Source organism: Bos mutus, chromosome 19, assembly GCF_027580195.1.
Source record: "Bos mutus isolate GX-2022 chromosome 19, NWIPB_WYAK_1.1, whole genome shotgun sequence".
Taxonomy (NCBI): domain Eukaryota; kingdom Metazoa; phylum Chordata; class Mammalia; order Artiodactyla; family Bovidae; genus Bos; species Bos mutus.
Window position 1 is genome coordinate 1,974,234 of NC_091635.1, and position 18,694 is coordinate 1,992,927.

Sequence of the window (18,694 nt, forward strand, 5' to 3'; positions counted from 1 at the left end):
AGATGATACACGCACCCCTGCGTTCACTGCAGCGCGACCCACAGGACCCAGGAAACGGAAGCGACCTAAAGCCACATGACCCAGGAAACGGAAGCGACCTAAAGCCACAGGACCCAGGAATCGGAAGCGACCTAAGTGTCCATCCGCAGAGGAGCGGATGAGGAACGTGTGGCACACTTACATGACGAATACTCAGTTACACAAGAAGAAGGAAAACATGCCAGGACGGACCTGGAGATCATTGTGTGACCTGGAGTGAAGTAAGCCAGAGAGGGAAAGACAAAGATCGTGTGATATCGCTTATATGTGGACTCTAAAAATAAATGGTACAAAGGAACTTATTTACAAAACAGCAAGAGTCGAAGACTCAGGAAACAAACCTACGGTTACCAGAGGGGAAGGCAGATGGGGGGGGGAAGAGATAAATTGAGAGACTGGGATTGACATATACACACTATATGTAAAATAGACCGCTAATAAGGACCTTATGTATAGCACAGGAAACTCTACCCAAGACTCTGTAATGACCTATATTGGAAAAGAATCTAAAAAAGAGTGGATATGTGGACATATATAGTCTGATGCACCGTGTGGTCCCGCAGAGACTAACACAATACTGTAAATCAACTACACTCCAATAAAAATTAAAAAAAAAATTAGACCACCTGGTCTGGTACACATCTTCCTTTTGCCACTGGGTAATTCTTTTTTATTTGCTGTGATCTTAACGGTACCTCTATCATTCTGTTGGCTTAATACATGCTGGCACAAAAAACGCCCAGAAAAGTATAATCACTATCTTGCATAGCAAAATTTAATAAGAACTAAATAAAAACGTCCCAACAACAACAAAGTAGGCAGTGCATCGAGTTTAAGTTCCGGTGTTCTAAAACAGTAATATTCTTCCACTGCTAAGGAATTTCTCTGTTTATTCACTTGCAGTACTTGAATTAGTCACTCACCAGAAGGCTGAATCTTGCAGACCCATCAAGTTCATCAAATCCTTATACTTTTTTCTCTCTCTTGTAACATTGAGTGATAGGAAGTATATAAGTGGGGAGAAGTAAAGCAAGCAGTAAAAGATGAACATCTCATTTTGAAGGTTCTCCTTAAAGATAAAGGGGAGCGTCTTCATATTTACAGCAGTAACTGACATCAACTCCTCCATCACATAGTGATTTGTTGTCATCTAAAGAAGAATGCAAATGAGCACAATCATTAAAGTACAGACACTGCTGAGATCTGAATAAGCTATGGAGCTTGGGCCCCTGTACATTTCCTGTTTTAAATACTGTTGTGTGGTTATGCAAGATGTTACTTTGAGGAGAAACTAGATGAAGAACAGGTGGGTGCCTCCCTGTATATTGTGTTTCTAAAACTACTTCAAAATTTAAAGTTAAAAAAAAAATGTACTCCTTCACCTAAATGTCAGTTTTACCATTTGGATACCCAGTTCATTATATAAACACACGAAGACCTGAGTAGACACCATCTTTTATCAAACCTTGATGCCTCTGGAATTAGCTCACTTCAATTATTAGGACTTTTCTTACTTGTATAATAGCAGCATTAATGGCAGCTTGTAAAGGCACGAATCCTCCTTTCCAGTATTTCTCCAGTGCACAGGAAAAGTCAGTATTTGTACGCTTGCAGTAAGCTATAATCACACACAAAGGAAAAAGAACCAACATTATGGAAAGAAAAGTCATTAGTATCTGTACTCTAGCAATGAGCTAAGGAAATGGCAACCCAGTCCGGTGTTCTTGCCTGAAGAATCCCATGGATGGAGGAGCCTGGTGGGCTACAGTCCACGGGTCGCAAAAGTCGGGCATGACTGAGCGAAATGAGGAGGGGGAGCAATGAGCTATCGGCTCAAAAAAATAAATAAAAGGAAAAAGCAGGACCAACAGTACGGGAGTAAGGTGATTGGAAAATAAGATACAAGAATCCAAGAGAAACTGCTCTAGAGGAGCCTTCACCAGGCAGGGCTTTTTTATTTAGTTTAATTGGAAGCTAATTACAATATTGTAGTGGTTTTTTGCCATACCTTATATGAATCAGCCATGGGTGTACATGTGTTCCCCCTCCTGAGTGGGAATGCAAACTAGTACAGCCACTATGGAGAACAGTGTGGAGATTCCTTAAAAAACTGGAAATAGAACTGCCATATGACCCAGCAATCCCACTGCTGGGCATACACACTGAGGAAACCAGAACTGAAAGAGACACTATACCTCAATGTTCAACAGGCAGGACTTCTAACCACAGGAAAAAGGAGCAAATGAAAGTTCTAAATAAGGCGACTTTACTCATGGAAACCGTGGCATGCACAGGATGTCTCAGAAAATGAAAAGAAGACGGAAGCAAACGCTCTGCTTGGCCCACCCTGGGCACCTCGTCGTCTCAAGACGCCAAAGGCACTGCAGCACCAGAGCTGGCTTCGTGCCCAAACGCTCTCCCTGCAGGAGGGTCCGGGGCTCACGCCTTCCTGTCCTTCTGGCCTCTCTACAAAGGTAAACTCGGCACACAGGCCTTTCCTGGCCTCCAGAGCGAGGACATCACTCTGGTCTAGGGAACACATGGAGTTTAAATCAGAATTCCTCTGTTTATTCACTGCTTCTAACAGTCACCCCCCAGAAGGCTGACCCTTGCAGGCCCATCCTATCTGTCAAATCCTACACTTTGCTCTCTCTTTTGTAACATTGAGTGATAGGAAACATGTAAGTGGGGAGAAGTAAAGCAAGCAGTGACAAACGAATGTCTCATTGTGAAGCAGAACTAGTACATTTCTGCCGGGAGCCGGCGAGAGACATTCCGCTCGTGACAAAGGTCATGAGGAAGGAGGCTCGGCATACGCAAAGGCGGGATTGAGCCTCAGGAGTCCGCCCGGATATTCTCGAGCATCTACCCCCCAAAAAACCAGAGTCTGCCTACTTTATTGCTTTGTGCTCTCACCTCTGACTTTACTGGGGGCTGTACCCCACCACCATCTCGCTCTCTCTGTCAAAGAGTTAACTTACAGCTCCAATTAATAAAGTTCCTGGGCAATTAGGAGTGTTTAAATCCAAATCCCTCAGATGGCTCTCTAACTCGCCTGACAAGTTTACTGGGACTCCTACAGCTATGCATACGATTGTTTACAGTCTCCCAGCCTCGAGAGGCATGGGAAACTTAAGATATTCAAATAGTTTAGAGCCTCTCAGAGAGTTAGAAACTGTCAGAATAAACTAGTAAAGGATTTCATTGATGAGCCAATGATTGTTGCCAAGTTTTCACATCCCCTGAATTGTATCCTTGAATGTGTATTAATTAATATAGTTGGTATGTAGAAAAAATAAGTAGTGGCCTTGGTGTTAGTAACTTTAGACCCTTAAGGTAATGAATTCTTTCCTTTGTTGTAAACCCATTACACATCCACCCTATAGAAATGCAATTTTATATTTGGAAGATGGCGCCGAACCTTAAAATAATTACTCTTAGAGAAAATAAGTCTTTGTTGATAAGTCCTTGTCAAGAGTCATAAAATGTTAGTAGGCCTTCTGGCCAGAAGATGATGTAAGTCACCTAAACCATTTGTATACGATAAATTTGCAGTAAAGAAACCCTGGTTTTTGATAAGGATCAAAAACTGCTGACTTTGCATCCCCTATTATCCTCTATGTGTAACTTAGGGTATATAAGCCCCTGTTGAAAATAAAGCTACAGGCCTTGCTCACCAACGCTCAGTCTCCCCATGTCATTCTTCCCTTTAAATTCTGGCTGAAGTCTCCATCTGGAGCGCGGAACCCACCACGCTTACTAATTATGCCTGGGCTTCTAAGACCCACTCGAGAAGGTGTCTAGGGTGGGGCACCTTCCGCTATTCGAGAGGGCGCCTGCAGCCTATGTAAGTGGTGCAAACTTCTTGTCTTGAAGTTTTATTGGTCTCCCGCATAAACCAAGCTACTCAGCCTCTTTTCTCCACTGAATTTTCCTACTGAGCTATCCTCATTCTATTACTCTTTATATCTTTGATAAATATGTAAACAGTCGCTGACTCAGTCTCCCCTTCGAATACCCTGGATCAGCCGGGGCTGGTCCTCGGCACATTTCACTCATTCTCCCTGAGGGGCTAGCGCTCCCTCAAGCCTGGAAACCTAATCGCGTCTGCCCTGCTCAAAGCGCTTTGATGCCTCTCCACCGCCTCAGCCCTCGAGCAGTGCCAGCCTCCTTCTCCCACCATGTCCCCTTTTGTGCGCTCTGCCCACTTACACAGGATGGCTCCTCGGCCATGTCGAATACCACATGCTCTTTCCCACCCCAGTACCCCCATCCACAACTCCCTTTACTCTCTGGAAGGTGAAGTCCTTGGCTCCCCACACACGCCACCCTGTCCGGGGTTCACTGAACCATCACTTCTCCAGGCAGAGCTTCTCTCATCACAGGACTTCTCTGGATCCCCTGGTCTAACTGCCCCGGGCACCTCTCCTTGCGCTGGTCATTAACTGCTCACCAGCAGCCTGTCCTGCTAACCCTGGACACTCACCTGAGGCTGGGACCTCAGTCTCAATCACCTCTGCGTGCTTTCCAACATGCCCTTGGGAATTCACTGCTTATCTGCTGGATGACTCACTGGGTTTTTGAGAGCCGTCCTCAAGGGGGAAGAGACAACTGAGCTTGGAACAAGGTCAGCAGGGTCTGTCGTCTCTTGAACCTGGTGCTAGCGCAGGTACCTCTGCCGCCCATCCCACCCTACTCCTTGTGTTAAAAACATGAAAAATACAACAGTCATACTTTATATGGAAAGTCACCTGTGAAAAAATCCTCCTTCAAAATGGGAATGTAATATCTCTGATAAAATTTTAACTTATAAGAGAAAGGGTCATTAAAGATGACTCCCACGCTGTATGAGAAAGTGTCTAGCATTATTTCATCCATGGATTTCTCATCTGGTGCCCCAATGATTCTTCTTCCTGTGAATTATATGGTTAAAAAAAAAAACAACAACAACAAAAAAAAACAGACACAAAGGATTGTTAGAGTTTCACCAAAACAGAATGTGATATTCAACTTTGCCATCACCTATTTTCCATTGGAATCAACTAAAATCATTCTACCTTTAAATTAAATTTATCCCAAAAGGCAAAACAAAAAAAAAAAAGGAATTTTTTATTGTCATTTTAGATTCTAAAATCAGGAGATATGCATGAGAATTAACAGTTTTCCATTAATAATGACAGGCATTAGGACAAATTTTAGGTATATAAAATGATTATGCCAAGAAATAAGTATGTATTAGAGAATCGGGGTACAAAAACAGAGGTAACTGTAGCAGTTATTATGTAGTCAAAGGACTCCAGATTTTAGCTTTACTAAGCAAACGAACTTCATATAGTCTTTGCCTTATACAGTGACCAAGAACACAAAGTGACTTTAACAGCAAGCAATTTTACCTGTTCAAATCCAGAATTTAAGAGTAGATAACCAGACTGCACCCGGCCTGCCCATGAGTGAAAAGCACATTTTGGTTCTATCAGTTACACAGAGGCCTCATTTAGAACGAAAGCCCTTAGGGACGTCCCTGGCAGTCCAGTGGTGAGGGCTCCATGCTTCCACTCAGGGGCATGGGCTTGATCCCTGGGTGGGAACTAAGATCCCACAAGCTGCATGGTATAGCCAAACAGCAAAAATCTAGAATGAAGGACTTTAAAGATGTTTACAAATTATACCATATGTAGACAAAATATCCTTAGATTATTCACCCTTAATTTTCCCAGTTCTGAAATTAATGTTATAATAACCATATCTAATTTCTTTTATTTATATGTTTTTTCCTAAATTATAAATATTAATCATTATATTTCCATGTTAAAAACACCCACACTCACCAATAACATATTTCTCCTAGGCAGTATTCTGCAAATCTGAAATTATAAAGCTATTCCTTTATTTAAATTCCAATAGAAATGTAGGCCTCCCTGAAGTAGATCCTCATCAAACCAGAAGGGTTTAAAAGGCTGATAGTTCAGGCTAAGTGAGAGAAAGAACTGCCAAAGTTCTGCTATCTTGCTATCTAGATAGTGAGCATCATAGTTAACTGTAGCTTCAAATTAAAAATGCATACATTTTATCAAAAACATAATGTTTTTGTGGTACATATATACAATGGAATGTGGATCAGCCATAAAAAGAATGAATGCCATTTGCAGCAATGTGGATGCGGAGATGCTCCTACTAAGTGAGTCAGAAAGAGAAAGACACACACCATGTGATATTGCTTATATGTGGAATATAAAAAAGGATACAAATGAACCTTCTGTGAAGTAGAAACTGACTCACAGACAGAGAGAGCAGACCTGTGGCTGCTAAGGAGGAAGGGGATGGAGCAGAGACGGACTCGGAGTTTGGGACTAACAGACGCAACCTTTTATATATAGGACGGACACACAACAAGGTCCTACCATACCGCTATATTCAAAATCCTGTGATAAACCATGATGGAAAAGAACAGAAGAAAGGGATGATTATGTGTGTACAACAGAGTCACTGTGCTGTACAGCAGAGATTGGCACAACATTGTAAAATCAACTATACTTCCACTAAAAAATAATCACATCAGTAATACTTTTTGGCCATCAGCACACCTACCTTCCATAACAGGAGCAAGTGCCGTCTTATTCATTATCTGCTGGGTCAAGTTGGAGACTGGTGTGTACACAACATCCGTAAAAGACCTATTATATTTATCTACCCTTCCCAGGCTCTGGGGAGGCATTCCAGGAAAATGGACATTTTCATTTAAACGTGAAAATATGCACATATAAAGTGCTAAAAGTATCGGGAACCCCCATTCCTATATTAAAAAGAGAGAGAACAAATTTAGATTGTAATCCCTTAAGGAGCTCAGTCAACAGACCAGAACAATTGAAGACAAATTGGCTTCTCGTTGCCGTCACTCTTCAGAGCACGGGACGCAACCAAAGATCTACACCACAGCATCTGACCACAGGTCGTTCTCTAACGCTGGAACTGAACTCCTGCGTTAAATGATGAACTACTGCGGAAGCCATTCCAGAGCCCACGAGGATGGCGAACAGGCCTACAGTCCTTATATGCACAGGCAGGTGGTCTCAAGTCTATAAGACACAGGGCCCCCCAGAAGGAGTTCAGGAGGGCAAAGAGCAACAGTCTGTCAGCTGTCGTATTCATGGGCATCCCTGTGGCTCAGCGGTAAAGAATCCGCCTGCCAGGCCAAGGAGATACGGGTCTGATCCCTGGGTTGGGAAGATCCCCTGGAGAAGCAAACGGCAACCCACTCCAGTACTCTTGCCTGGGAAACCGCACGGACAGAGGAGCCTGGTGGGCTACAGTCCCGTGGGGGTCGCAAAGAGCCAGACTTGACTTAGCAACTAAACCATTACCACTCCCGCCGTATCCATGAGAAGGGGCGGAGTGGTAGAGATTGTCTAGTGGCTCTCCGGCATTCATCCTCTCCTCCTGTTTGGCACGATGCTAGACGGCCTTCCCCGCCTCTGCAAAGTCAGTGGGACCAAACGCTTGAGTTCTGGCAGGCACTGGAACGTGGGCCCAGGCCTGGTTAATGGAGCCCCGCGCAAGCTTCCTTCTTCTGTCTGTCTCAGTCCTTCCCGTCCTGAGGGTCTCTCCAAAGTCTCGCGCGATCAGTGGCGGAGTCGCTCGACGAAGGAGGCTGGGGCCCTGCGTATCTGTGTGGAGAAGATCCCTCCGCCGGCCCAATCCGCGTCCCTATCCCTGCCAACCTTACTTAGACTGCAAAGAGTGACGAACAAACCTTTGCTGCGTTGAGCTATTGAGATACAGGGCTTTAATGCACACTGACAATCAGTGGGTCACTTGGTCATAATTCTTGGAAATAATCTCTGTGTAGAAAATTTATGGCCTTGAAAATAAATGCCCCCAATTAAAATTCCTCTATTTTTGCAGGTGCTGTGGTTAGTATTTCTTGACTCTAAATTTATTACCCATGATGGAAGCTTTAATAGTTGCTATGTGCTCAGTCGCTCAGTCGTGTCTGACTCTTGGCGACCTCATGGACTGTAGCCCACCAGGCTCCTCTGTCCATGGAATTTCCCAGGCAAGAATACTGGAGTGGGCTGTCAGTTCCTTCTCCAGGGGATCTTCCCGACCCAGGGATCAAACCCAGGTCTCCTGCATCGGCAGGCAGATTCTTTATTACTGAGCTACCTAGGAAGCTCAATAATTGCTTATAATCTAATTACCACATAATTAGATTTTAGTTACTTTCTTTTTAAAAAAAATGAGGAAAACTTTGTCTTTGCAGTTCTGGGTTGTTTTTCAGAGACTACTGTGAGTCTCTCAATTCCAATAACCGGAGAGAAATTCAAAGTCAATAAATGCGGTTTTCACAGATGGAGAGAACAAGCGGTGGTTTCCAGTCGGGAGGGGGAAGGGGTAGGGGCAGTATAGGCGTGAGAGGAAAAAAAGGGTTATTATAGGAGCCAACTCGTTGGAAAAGACTCTGGTGCTGGGAATGATCGAGGGCAAAAGGAGAAGGGGCGACAGAGGATGAGACGGTTGGACAGCGTCACCAACTCGACGGACAAGAGTCTGAGCAAACTCCGGGAAGTGGTGAGGGACAGGGAAGCCACGCTACAGTCCAGGGGGCGCACAGAGGCAGACACGACTTAGCACCTGAACAACAACAAATAGGGTTATATGAGACTGTGCGTGTGTGAGCCTTTCGACAATTGTAAAGCACTAGAGAATTGCAAGAATCTTTCATTCAATAAAACAAAATACATCCTTACAGCTCCTCAAAAAACAAAATAAATGCAGTCTGCTACTTAAAATATAAGAGAACCATGAGGCATTTAAATAAAAGGACACTGCTAACTGTGAAAAGGATCAAACGGTCAAACATACCAGCAAGGTCTCTCTTTTCATCCTCCATTTCTTCAGTAGATTCTTGCACAGAAGTGCTTGAGTTTGCTGGTATACACTTTTCTGTTTCATATGCATTTAGCCTGTTCATTAAATAAAGAGAAAGTAGATATGGTGGAGGATAAGCTAGAAAAATAAATGTAATAAGAAAAAAGCCTTGGTCACATTTTGAGGGAAAATATTTCCTACCTTTAGGAACTGCAAAAAAGGGATTTAAAATATTAGTTCAATAATCATGATTATAAAATTTTACATCAAATATATGCTGTTTGGGAGATGAGTACTGGTAAGGAAGTACAGCGGACCATTTACACAATTTTACAATAACATTGAGTATTACAATGGAAAACACAATTAAATTCTGAACCTGTAAGATACTTCCCATTTTGACATTCTATAAAAGAAATTCAATTATATGAATAGAACAGTTGAATAGTATCTCATCTGAATTATAATTTTTTTAATTTTATTTTTAAACTTTACATAATTGTATTAGTTTTGCCAAATATCAAAATGAATCCGCCACAGGTATACATGTGTTCCCCATTGAATTATAATTTTTGTTCTTTACTTTTAAAAAGAAATTCCATAGCTAATTAACAAAAACTCTGATAACGTAAATTCATCTAAATAATTAAGTCCATTAGAAGCAATCCCAAGGAAGTACTTTCTTTTGATATTTACCTTCCTGATTGAATCGAGCAACTTTCATCCAAAGAGTTATGCCATGGAACAATTATCCAGACTCAAATGACTTGAAGCTTGATTCTGATAAACAGGAAGCATAAAACAATTTACCTCAATTTTCAGAATTCAAAAATCCTTGAATAACTGACGAAAAAACAACTATAAAGTAAGTGGAAAAAAGAAAGAGAGAAAGAGAAAAAAGAAACAGAAAGAGGAAAGAAATAACACAAAGTAATTTTGCCCAAATGTTTGCAAATAAAATGTCTTTCGGTTTTCATATTGAAATACTCAGATGAGTCTCCCTTAGCTGGTACAGAAGCAAATTCTAGTGTTTTCCTATGTTCTATTATTTTATCTACACAATGAAAGTTGGCTGGGAAAAAACAAACGTTTTGTTTTTAGGTCTTCAGTACAGAACACACAAGTATTTGGAAACATCTGGAAAATAGATTGATTTTCGCAGCGTCCGCCCGAATATTTGTCACAACACAACAAAACGGAGGTCTACTTACTGTCAGGATAATGAGAGAAAAAATGCCCTGGAAACAGGGTCAAAGCACAGTTCTTTTTGCCTGAGGCAACAATTTAAATGTCTTTATGGCCACTTCTTCCTATGTTCCTTCAATGAAGGCGTACTCCCAGCAGCTCTTGCCCAAGCTGGTTTCTGAGAAGGGGCGGGGCCAGACCAAGCTGCCCGTGATGAGCTTGTTTTGTTTTCTGCCTTTTCTTCTCCAAGCCAATTATCCTGCAGGGAAATGACTGTCTGTGGTTGGTTAAGAATTAAAGCCCCGTGTTTGTTCGCTTGGCCTTTCAACTCCAGGGATCAGGGGAGACAGTAAACAAGGAAAACAAAATTAGCTCTGCTACTGTGATGAGACCAAGATGGGATAAAAGGCAATGAATGAGCAACTAACCACACAAAATGGTTAAACTTGTATGAGAAATCTTTAGCCGTTTTATTTTTTTTTCTTTTCACTACTAATGCCTAAACACAGTTGCCATTGACATATCTGACTGCCACGCACTACAGAACACGCGGGAGCTGAGTTGTTTTGTTTTTTCTTTTTCCCTACAAAACAATTGGATTGCTAAGCAATCCATAGTCTGCCTTGGAGATACATCTAAGTTGGACTAGGGAAGAATTATGAACGAATTCCTTTCTCCTGCATCATGGATACAGGATTTCATAAGGCATCTGAGCAAAACAAAAGTAAGTGGATTGCTAAAGATGGGAAAAAAATTAGGAAAAGATTCAGGTCAATTTTTATACGTGACGGCTAGGGGAAAAACTGAAATATATTCAATTCCTGTTATATCGTCTGTCTTTGTAAAGAGTGACAAACTTTTCTTGACCCGCCAAAGTAAACCACAAAACAAGAGAGCAAAGTCTGTGAATTGGGAAATCTCAAATATTTGACATAGCTCCCAAGGCACAGATGTTCATATTCATGAATCTGAGATGTGTTCTGGAGAAAAGAGGTATAATTTTAAAACAAACATTTAAAGTCATGATATTTTGTATAGACATTTCTCTCCTTGGTAATTAGCTCTGGTTTTGAAAATAGTCAGCAGTGAAATAGTATGTGTCTTTTACACTAAAAACTGGCAAAAACATAGAAATGCAAATGTTCTAAATGTCTCAGGGAAAGGGGATGGGGTAGAAGTTTGTAAACACTATTAAAAGATTTGTATCAGTGAAAGATCAATGACCCACACACACAAAAAATCTAAGTTTCCTTTAAATCGCCTGAAATATATTTTGGATTTTTATTAATTTTGTTGTTTTAGATCCTATAGACTCCCTGGTGGGTCAGCTGGTAAAGAATCCACATGCAATGCGGGAGACCTGGGTTCGATCCCAGAGCTGGGAAGATTCCTTGGAGACGGGAACAGCTACCCACTGGAGAACTCCACGGACTGTATAGGCCATGGGGTCACAAAGAGTTGGACACGCCTGAGTGACTTTCACTTCACTTCTTACAGTTACGTTAAGATTCACAACTACAGTATCAATAATTAGTTACATGTATTTTACTGGTTTCACTTCTTATCATTGCTTCTTGAGTGTTCTTTCTATTCCTCTTTCTTGACATCCTTATTCTGATTTATTTTTATTTGGCGCGGGGGTGCTATTTTCCTTACTAAAACTTGAGTCAGTCACCATCAATATGGCCTACTGTGATGAGGAAAGGCCCGACTTCCAGCCAGAAACACATCAAAATAGAGAGTAAAACATGGAAGTTCAGAGGTAAAACCAAACTTTAAAAGAGAAGAAGAAAAAACAGAAGAAAATAAGGGAGAATCATCGGAAGAAACAGAAAGAAATGGAGGCACATCGTTACAGGCCAAAAATGAGAAAACTTAGAGTCAACACTGTGAATGCTACCTCAGAAATACAAGAGTCCAAAGAGGTGCGTCCGTACCCCGTGACCTTGACTCTGTCCGCCACAGGTTATAAAGCTGGACCGCATGCCTCTGCATGAATCGAGAAGCTTCACAGGACTGTGCAGTGCTCAGTAGGCATTTTATAACAGGGAACATACAGGGAATAAATAAGCAAAGGTATGATATTTTTGTGGAATTGAAGATGTGAGTCCTCAGATTAGAATATCAGTGTATCCTATGCAGAACTAAAAACAAACAAAACTTCAACAAGTATTTTGCTGTGAGTTTTCAAAACATGTGCTGTGCTTTGCTAAGTTGCTTCAGTCATGTCCAACTCTCTTCGACTCCATGGACTGTAGCCCGTCAGGATCCTCTGTCCATGGGATTCTCCAGGCAAGAATGCTGGAGTGGGTTGCCATGCTCTCCTGCAGGGGATCTTCCTGATCCATGAAATTAAAAGACGCTTGCTCCTTGGAAGGAAAGCTATGACAAACCTAGAGAGCATATTAAAAAGCAGAGACATCACTTTGCCAACAAAGGTCTGTACAGTCAAAGCTATGGTTTTTCCAATAGTCATGTACAGATGTAAGAGTTGAACCATAAAAAAGGCTGAGTGCTAAAGAACTGATGCATTCAAACTGTGATGCTGGAGGGGACTCTTGAGAGTCTCTTGGACAGCAAGGAGATCAAACCAGTCCATCCTAAAAGAAATCCACCCTGAATATTCATTGGAAGGACTGATGCTGAAGCTGAAGCTCCAATACTTTGGCCACCTGATGCGAAGAGCTGACTCATTGGAAAAGACTCTGATGCTGGGAAAGATTGAAGGCAGGAGGAGAAGGGGACGACAGAGGATGGGATGGCTGGATGGCATTACCAACTCTATGGACATGAGTTTGAGCACACTCAGGGAGATAGTGAAGGACAGGGAAGTCTGGCAGGCTGCAGTCCATGGGGTTGCAATGAGTCAGGCATTACTTAGCAACTGAGCAATAACAACAAAGCATTCATTTACTGTAAACAATTTTGTGAAAGAGGAAGCAGAGCTTTCGGTCCACTACTCATTTCTTCAGATCTGCCGAATCTTAGCAATTTAGAATCTGAGAGAATTCTTAGAGATTTAGGAATCTTAGAGATGTCTATGACTTTGTAGAGTTATAATTGCTAGTTGGGACTGCAGATGAACTTGACATGGGAATGGATAAGGACAGGATTTCACGTGTGTATCATGCCACTGTTTTCCCCTGAGGTTGTCTCGGGGACCCAAAGTTATTTGGGTTACTGTCCTCCACTGGGAATCTCCATTTCACCTAACAAGCAGCCCTTGTGGGTGGGCGGGCATTTGAATGTGCTTGAATAAGGGGGGCGGGGGCGGCAATGTGGTGGGGCCAGGAGCACAGGTGTGGATCTTGGCCTTATACGGAGGAATGTTTTTCCATCACACGAACGGGAATGATATTCACGCTAATGGGAAGAAAGTCAGTGTGCTGTGCTGGATTTAGTCGCTCAGTCGTGTCTGACTCTTTGCAACCCTATGGACTGTAGCCCACCAGGCTCCTCTGTCCATGGAATTTTCCAGGCAAGATACTGGAGTGGGGTGCCATGCCCTCCTCCATGGGATCTTCCCAACCCAGGGCTTGAACCCAGGTCCCCTGCATTAGAGGCAGGTTCTTAACCATCTGAGCCACAAGGGAAGCCCAAGGAAGCCTGGTTGGATGCTGAGGTTGTGAAAGAATGTGAAGACATTCTCTTGTAATTGCTTTCATTTCACAGTCAAGAGGAATGCAATGTCTTCTCCTGAGAGTTTAAGAAAAGAATGAGGTGTTTGAGTCTGAGAAGCAATGTATTTGACAAAGTCATTGAGTTGGTTATCCAATTCAGTGAAAGAGTGATTATGTCAGGGATGCAGTGGAGTTGGCAGGCAGACTATGACTCCACGTGAAGGCATGTTCATCCACTTAAAGCGAGGCTTTTGGGGGACTTCCCTGGTGGCCCAGTGGTTAAGAATCTGCCTTGCAATGCAGGGGACGCCAGTTCGATCCCTGGTGGGCGACTAAGATCTCACATGCCATAGAGCTACGGAGTTCGTGCCCTCCGGAGCCCACGAGCCACTGCAGAGAACCCACTCACTGCAACCACCGAGTCCGGGCACCACACCTAGAGAAGTCACACGCGGCAGCGAAAGATCCTGCCTGCTGCGACGAGATGCAACGTGGCCAAATGAATGAATAAATAAGTACAAAAACTAGAGTCCTTTTATTCCTTTTGTTCATGTATGTTTTCTCCCAGTGCTGATCTCCGTCGTACAGGTTTAACCAAAACTGGGGTGTTGCCTGGCAACTGTGATAGAGAGTGAGAAGCCAGGCACTGAAGGTCTATATGAGGAAGGGTCTCCTCACGGGGGACCCCTACGTGGAGACGGTTGGTGCTGCTTCTTTCTTACCAGCGTGGTTTGGTCTGCTGGCTCCCAGATTAAGCTTTCAGGTTCATGGCAGAGAGTGTTCTCCGTGTGTTCAGAAAGAGGGTGAGCTTTGGGTGTCTTGGTTGTCCAAGATTATAAACGAACCTGAATGAAGCAAAACAAAATATGTGGTCATGACTCACTTTCTAAATAAAGAAGCTTTCGAGTAAACTAGAGCTTAGCATCTTGGCGGCATGTTAGCGCTAGCCATGGAATTTCTGGAATTTTAGCTGCAGCAGTCGCTTTAGCCATCCGTCTACTTCTCCTTTTTTGCCTTTTCTCGTACACACTTCCACATTTTGCTTAACTGCTTTATGAAGAACATATACAGACACCTACCTGTGGCCGGAATCTATAGGATCAAGTGTCAGGATTGTAACAGCATTGCCCGAGGACGGAATTTCAGCACGAGGAGTTTGTAGACGTGTCTGTTAAGTTTCCCCAGCTGTCTGCACGTCGGCACTCACTCGGACCTCTGGGGGCATCTGGCTGGGCTTGGCAGCACTTCAGGCTTCTGTTATCCTCGGTTTGGAGTCACATGGGCCCAGCCCGTGAGCCTGACGAGACGAGATAAGCTGGCCCCGCAGAAGGGGAAACTGATGTGAGCTCAGCCAGCACTTCTGAATGTGACTCACGCAGAGTTCACAACAGCACTTTTTAAGAATGTCCCTGCTTCTGGAGTTTGTGTTCCTCTCTGTAGAGAGCTTTGCTGACTATTCTACTAAGGCTCAATCTTTCTCTAGTCGAATTCTCCTCTTCTGGCCAATAACTTTTCCCATATCACACAGAGGTCTAGATCACTCAGCACAACAGTCGGTTGTCGTGGACCCTCTTGGAAGCCGATTTGGTCACTGTTACTTTTCTCCTTTTTTTTGTAGCTTCATTATGTGCTATGTGGTCATCACAGTGGTGGTGGTAACTGATCAGACACTTTTTTCCACTCCGTGTGATCCTCAGGCTGGCTCTGAGGAGGGAGAAACACAGTGTCATGCCCCTGGGAGAAGGAACATTCTTTTCCTAGGACCTCGCTTCAGTGCCAGGTGGGCGTCCCCGTAGCTTGCTCATGCCTCCAGGAATCCCCCCCGAGGAGGGAGAACAGAACAGGGCTTTTCAAATTCCACTCCCTTTCCACCGATCGCACCGTTCATCCATCGGAGATGGCGATCTATGTATGCCATCTTTTTTGGTTTCCTTTTTTCATTTTATCTATAGCAAATAGAATAAAGGTCTGGCTCAGTGGTAAAGAACCTGCCTGCCAATGCAAAAGACTTGAGTTCAATCCCTGGGTCAGGAAGATCCCCTGGAGAAGGGAATGGCAGCCCATGCCAGTATTCTTGCCTGGGAAATCCATGGACAGAGGAGCCTGGCGGGCTGCAGACCATGGGGTCGCAGGGGTCAGACAGGCCTGAGCGACTAGACAACAATAACAACAACAGACACAGCAAAGTGAGCTTTGGAAATGGGCACTTGAGTTGTCCTGATCGCCAGCAGTTTCTAATCCCTTCCTTTATCGGGAGACTGCTGCTGTAGAGGGGCTGACTTCGATGCAGAGTCGGACACCTGTCTGCAGAGTACCCAAGACACTCCAGGCAGCCTCAAGCTGAAAGCCCAGGCACGGACAAAACTTCTGACCCAGGCATTCCAGCAGCAGACTCCAGGGAGCAGGAAGACGGTCACCAAAGACCACGCACAACCGCCTCAGTTGCAGCGTTATTTCCAAAGGGAGGTTTAGAAAGAACCTAAATATCTTTCAATCCATTTTCAACTAAACCTTGTGGGTACATCCAAACACTGAAATAACACACAGGCGTCTCAAGCAATGACATACAAATACAATCAAACGAGAAGGTGTGATGTTCACAGTATGTTGTTAAATAAGACAATTTCAAAACAAGTGACTTCCTATTATCCTACATGTATAGGATAGAAAAATGTATTAACTAAGCAAGAGAATTTCCATAGCTTAGACTGCTTTACAGTGTACGATTTTTTATATCAATCATGTATTATGTCAGAATTATTTTAAATTATATTTTAGAAAACAGGATTAAATGTGCCATCGGAACCGTTTTTAAGTGTACAATTCCATGACATTAATCACATTCCCAATGTTGTGCAGCCGTCATCACTATCTGGTTCCAAAACTTTTTCATTATCCAAAACAGGAAATCTGAAACTGGTAACTCCCCATTCACCCTGAACCTTTATTCTTCTTTCCACTTCTGTGAATTTGCCTATTCTAGGTATTTCCTATAAATGTTCCTATTCCTATAATACCTGTGTCTACTCTATTTCAAGCAAATCTTATGCATATATTTTACAACAATTTTTAAAAACCAGATGGAGTTAGAATTTCTGGGCAGTAAATGTCCATTCATTTTACCTGCAGCCATCCGTTTTGTATCTTCACTGGGGTAGAGTTGCTTCACGACGTGGTGTCCGGTACTGTGTTACGTAAGTGAGCTATGTGAATACACGCACCCCCTCCCTCGTGGGGCTCCCTCCCACCCTCACCCCCAGACCTATGAGCTCTGCCACGTGTAAAGTGGCCAGTGGGAGCCTGCACAGCACAGGGAGCTCAGCTCAGCGCTCCATGGCGACCGTGAGCGTTTTCAGTCCCATCTAGAGCCATCCTGCTACATCATCAGAGGCACTGGCTTCTGTATTCAACCCATCAGCATCTGCTCTGCTTCAAACGCTGCGTGTTACGAACATCTGGGTGTCAGCAATGCCCGTGAGCTCTGCCTCTGGCCAGCCTGCCATCTCACTGCTTCCTCTCTTTTCAGAGAGGCCTCTGTGTCGGCTGGCTCTCCTGCCGCTTTGGGAACAAGCCACATTTTGCACAGACCTTGTTGTCTGCCTGACCTTATTGTCTGCCTGACCTCCCGTGCCTCCTAGCTGTTCACTGGCCCCTTTTAGGCTGACCACCCCCCAGCTTTATTGAGATGTAACCGACATACAGGATTGTGTACGTTTTTAAGATATACAAAGTGCTGATCTGATACACTCCTATATCAAAAAATGACGATGTGTGTTAGCTAACGCAACGTCCTGCAATTGCCATGACGTCACATAATTACCATTTCTTTTCTGTGGTGAGACTGTTTAGGATTTACCCTCTTAGCAACTGCCAAGAATGTAATATTGTTAATGAAGGTCATCCTGATGCATATTAGATCCCCAGGAGTATTCATTTATAACTTGAAGTTTACATCCTTTGACCAGTGTCTCCACATTTCTCCCACCCTCCACCCCGGAGACCACCGCTCTACGGCTTCTGTGAGCTTGGCTTCCCTAGACTCACCATTTAAGTGAGATCACACAGCTCTGTCTTTCTCTAGGTTCACTAGGACGATGCTCTCAGGTTCCTTCTATGCTGTCACCAGTGGCAGGATATCCCGCTTTCCTGTGGTTGAGTAGCGTTCCTCGTGTGTGTGTGTGTGTGTGTGTGTGACCTTCTTTATCTGCAAAAGGGCGCTTAGGCGGTTTCCTCATCATTGCTCTTGTGAATGACGCTGCGGTGAACGGGGAAAGGCAGACACCTCTTCAATATCCTGTTTTCAGTTCCCTTGGATCTGCAACCTCTGGTGGGCTTGCTGGATCATACAATTGTTCTGGTTTTGACTTTTCAAGGCCACTCCATCCTGTTTTTCATAGCATCTGCCCCAGCTGAGGTCCCCACCACAGCCCACAGGTGCTCCCGTCTCTCTACATCCTCGCCGATACTTGTTAGCTCATGTTTCTGATGACACAGGTTGGCTTTTTCAGTTGGGATTTCTGGACCCCGTGGATAGGATAAATTCTTGTCCTGCCACTTGACGACAGTTCGGACTTTTTTTCTAGCCAGTGTCTGGACCAGCTTCCCAGGTGGCGGGCGTCCCCTGCCCCAGCCTGAGTGGCCTTTCACAGGAGCCGGCTTCATGCAGAACCGTCCTAAGTCCTTGATTCTCACCCACGATAAACCACCGCATCTCAGGTGGGCGCACACATTCCATTCACACTCTTGGTGGTTGATATCCAGGTTCAGTATGATGCTGGGTCCCTGCGACACAGGCTGAAGCTTATTGAACTTAAGGTATTGAAGTGGTTTTGTCTTATTTCACCTGAAATTCCATGCATCTGCAATGGGAGGAAGGGCTGTGTGGAAGGACACACACTCTGTGTAGGAGCTGAACTCCGATGGGTTTTATCGAACACGAGGAACACAGTGCTTCACAGCTGCCTCAGGGGAAACTGCCCTCC

At 43.8% G+C, this 18,694-nt stretch overlaps 1 protein-coding gene across 2 annotated transcripts in view; it reads right to left on the reverse strand.

The window, feature by feature from the left end:
• The window catches only part of ABCA6 (ATP binding cassette subfamily A member 6), a 62,855-nt gene extending 52,590 nt beyond the window's left edge, over positions 1 to 10,265 (reverse strand). Inside the window, exons 1-7 of one of the 2 annotated variants that reach the window (XM_005899332.3) lie at positions 10,119 to 10,264; positions 9,604 to 9,687; positions 8,902 to 9,002; positions 6,628 to 6,832; positions 4,791 to 4,952; positions 1,554 to 1,657; positions 963 to 1,189 (exon numbers count right to left, since the gene is read on the reverse strand). In XM_005899332.3, coding sequence (XP_005899394.2) covers positions 963 to 1,189; positions 1,554 to 1,657; positions 4,791 to 4,952; positions 6,628 to 6,832; positions 8,902 to 8,997 — 794 coding nt within the window. In that variant the 5' untranslated portion in view covers positions 8,998 to 9,002; positions 9,604 to 9,687; positions 10,119 to 10,264. Of the gene's footprint in view, positions 1 to 962; positions 1,190 to 1,553; positions 1,658 to 4,790; positions 4,953 to 6,627; positions 6,833 to 8,901; positions 9,003 to 9,603; positions 9,688 to 10,118 lie in introns of both variants that reach the window. The other variant, XM_070388989.1, reaches the window with a different exon arrangement.
• Positions 10,266 to 18,694: the final 8,429 nt, after the last annotated feature.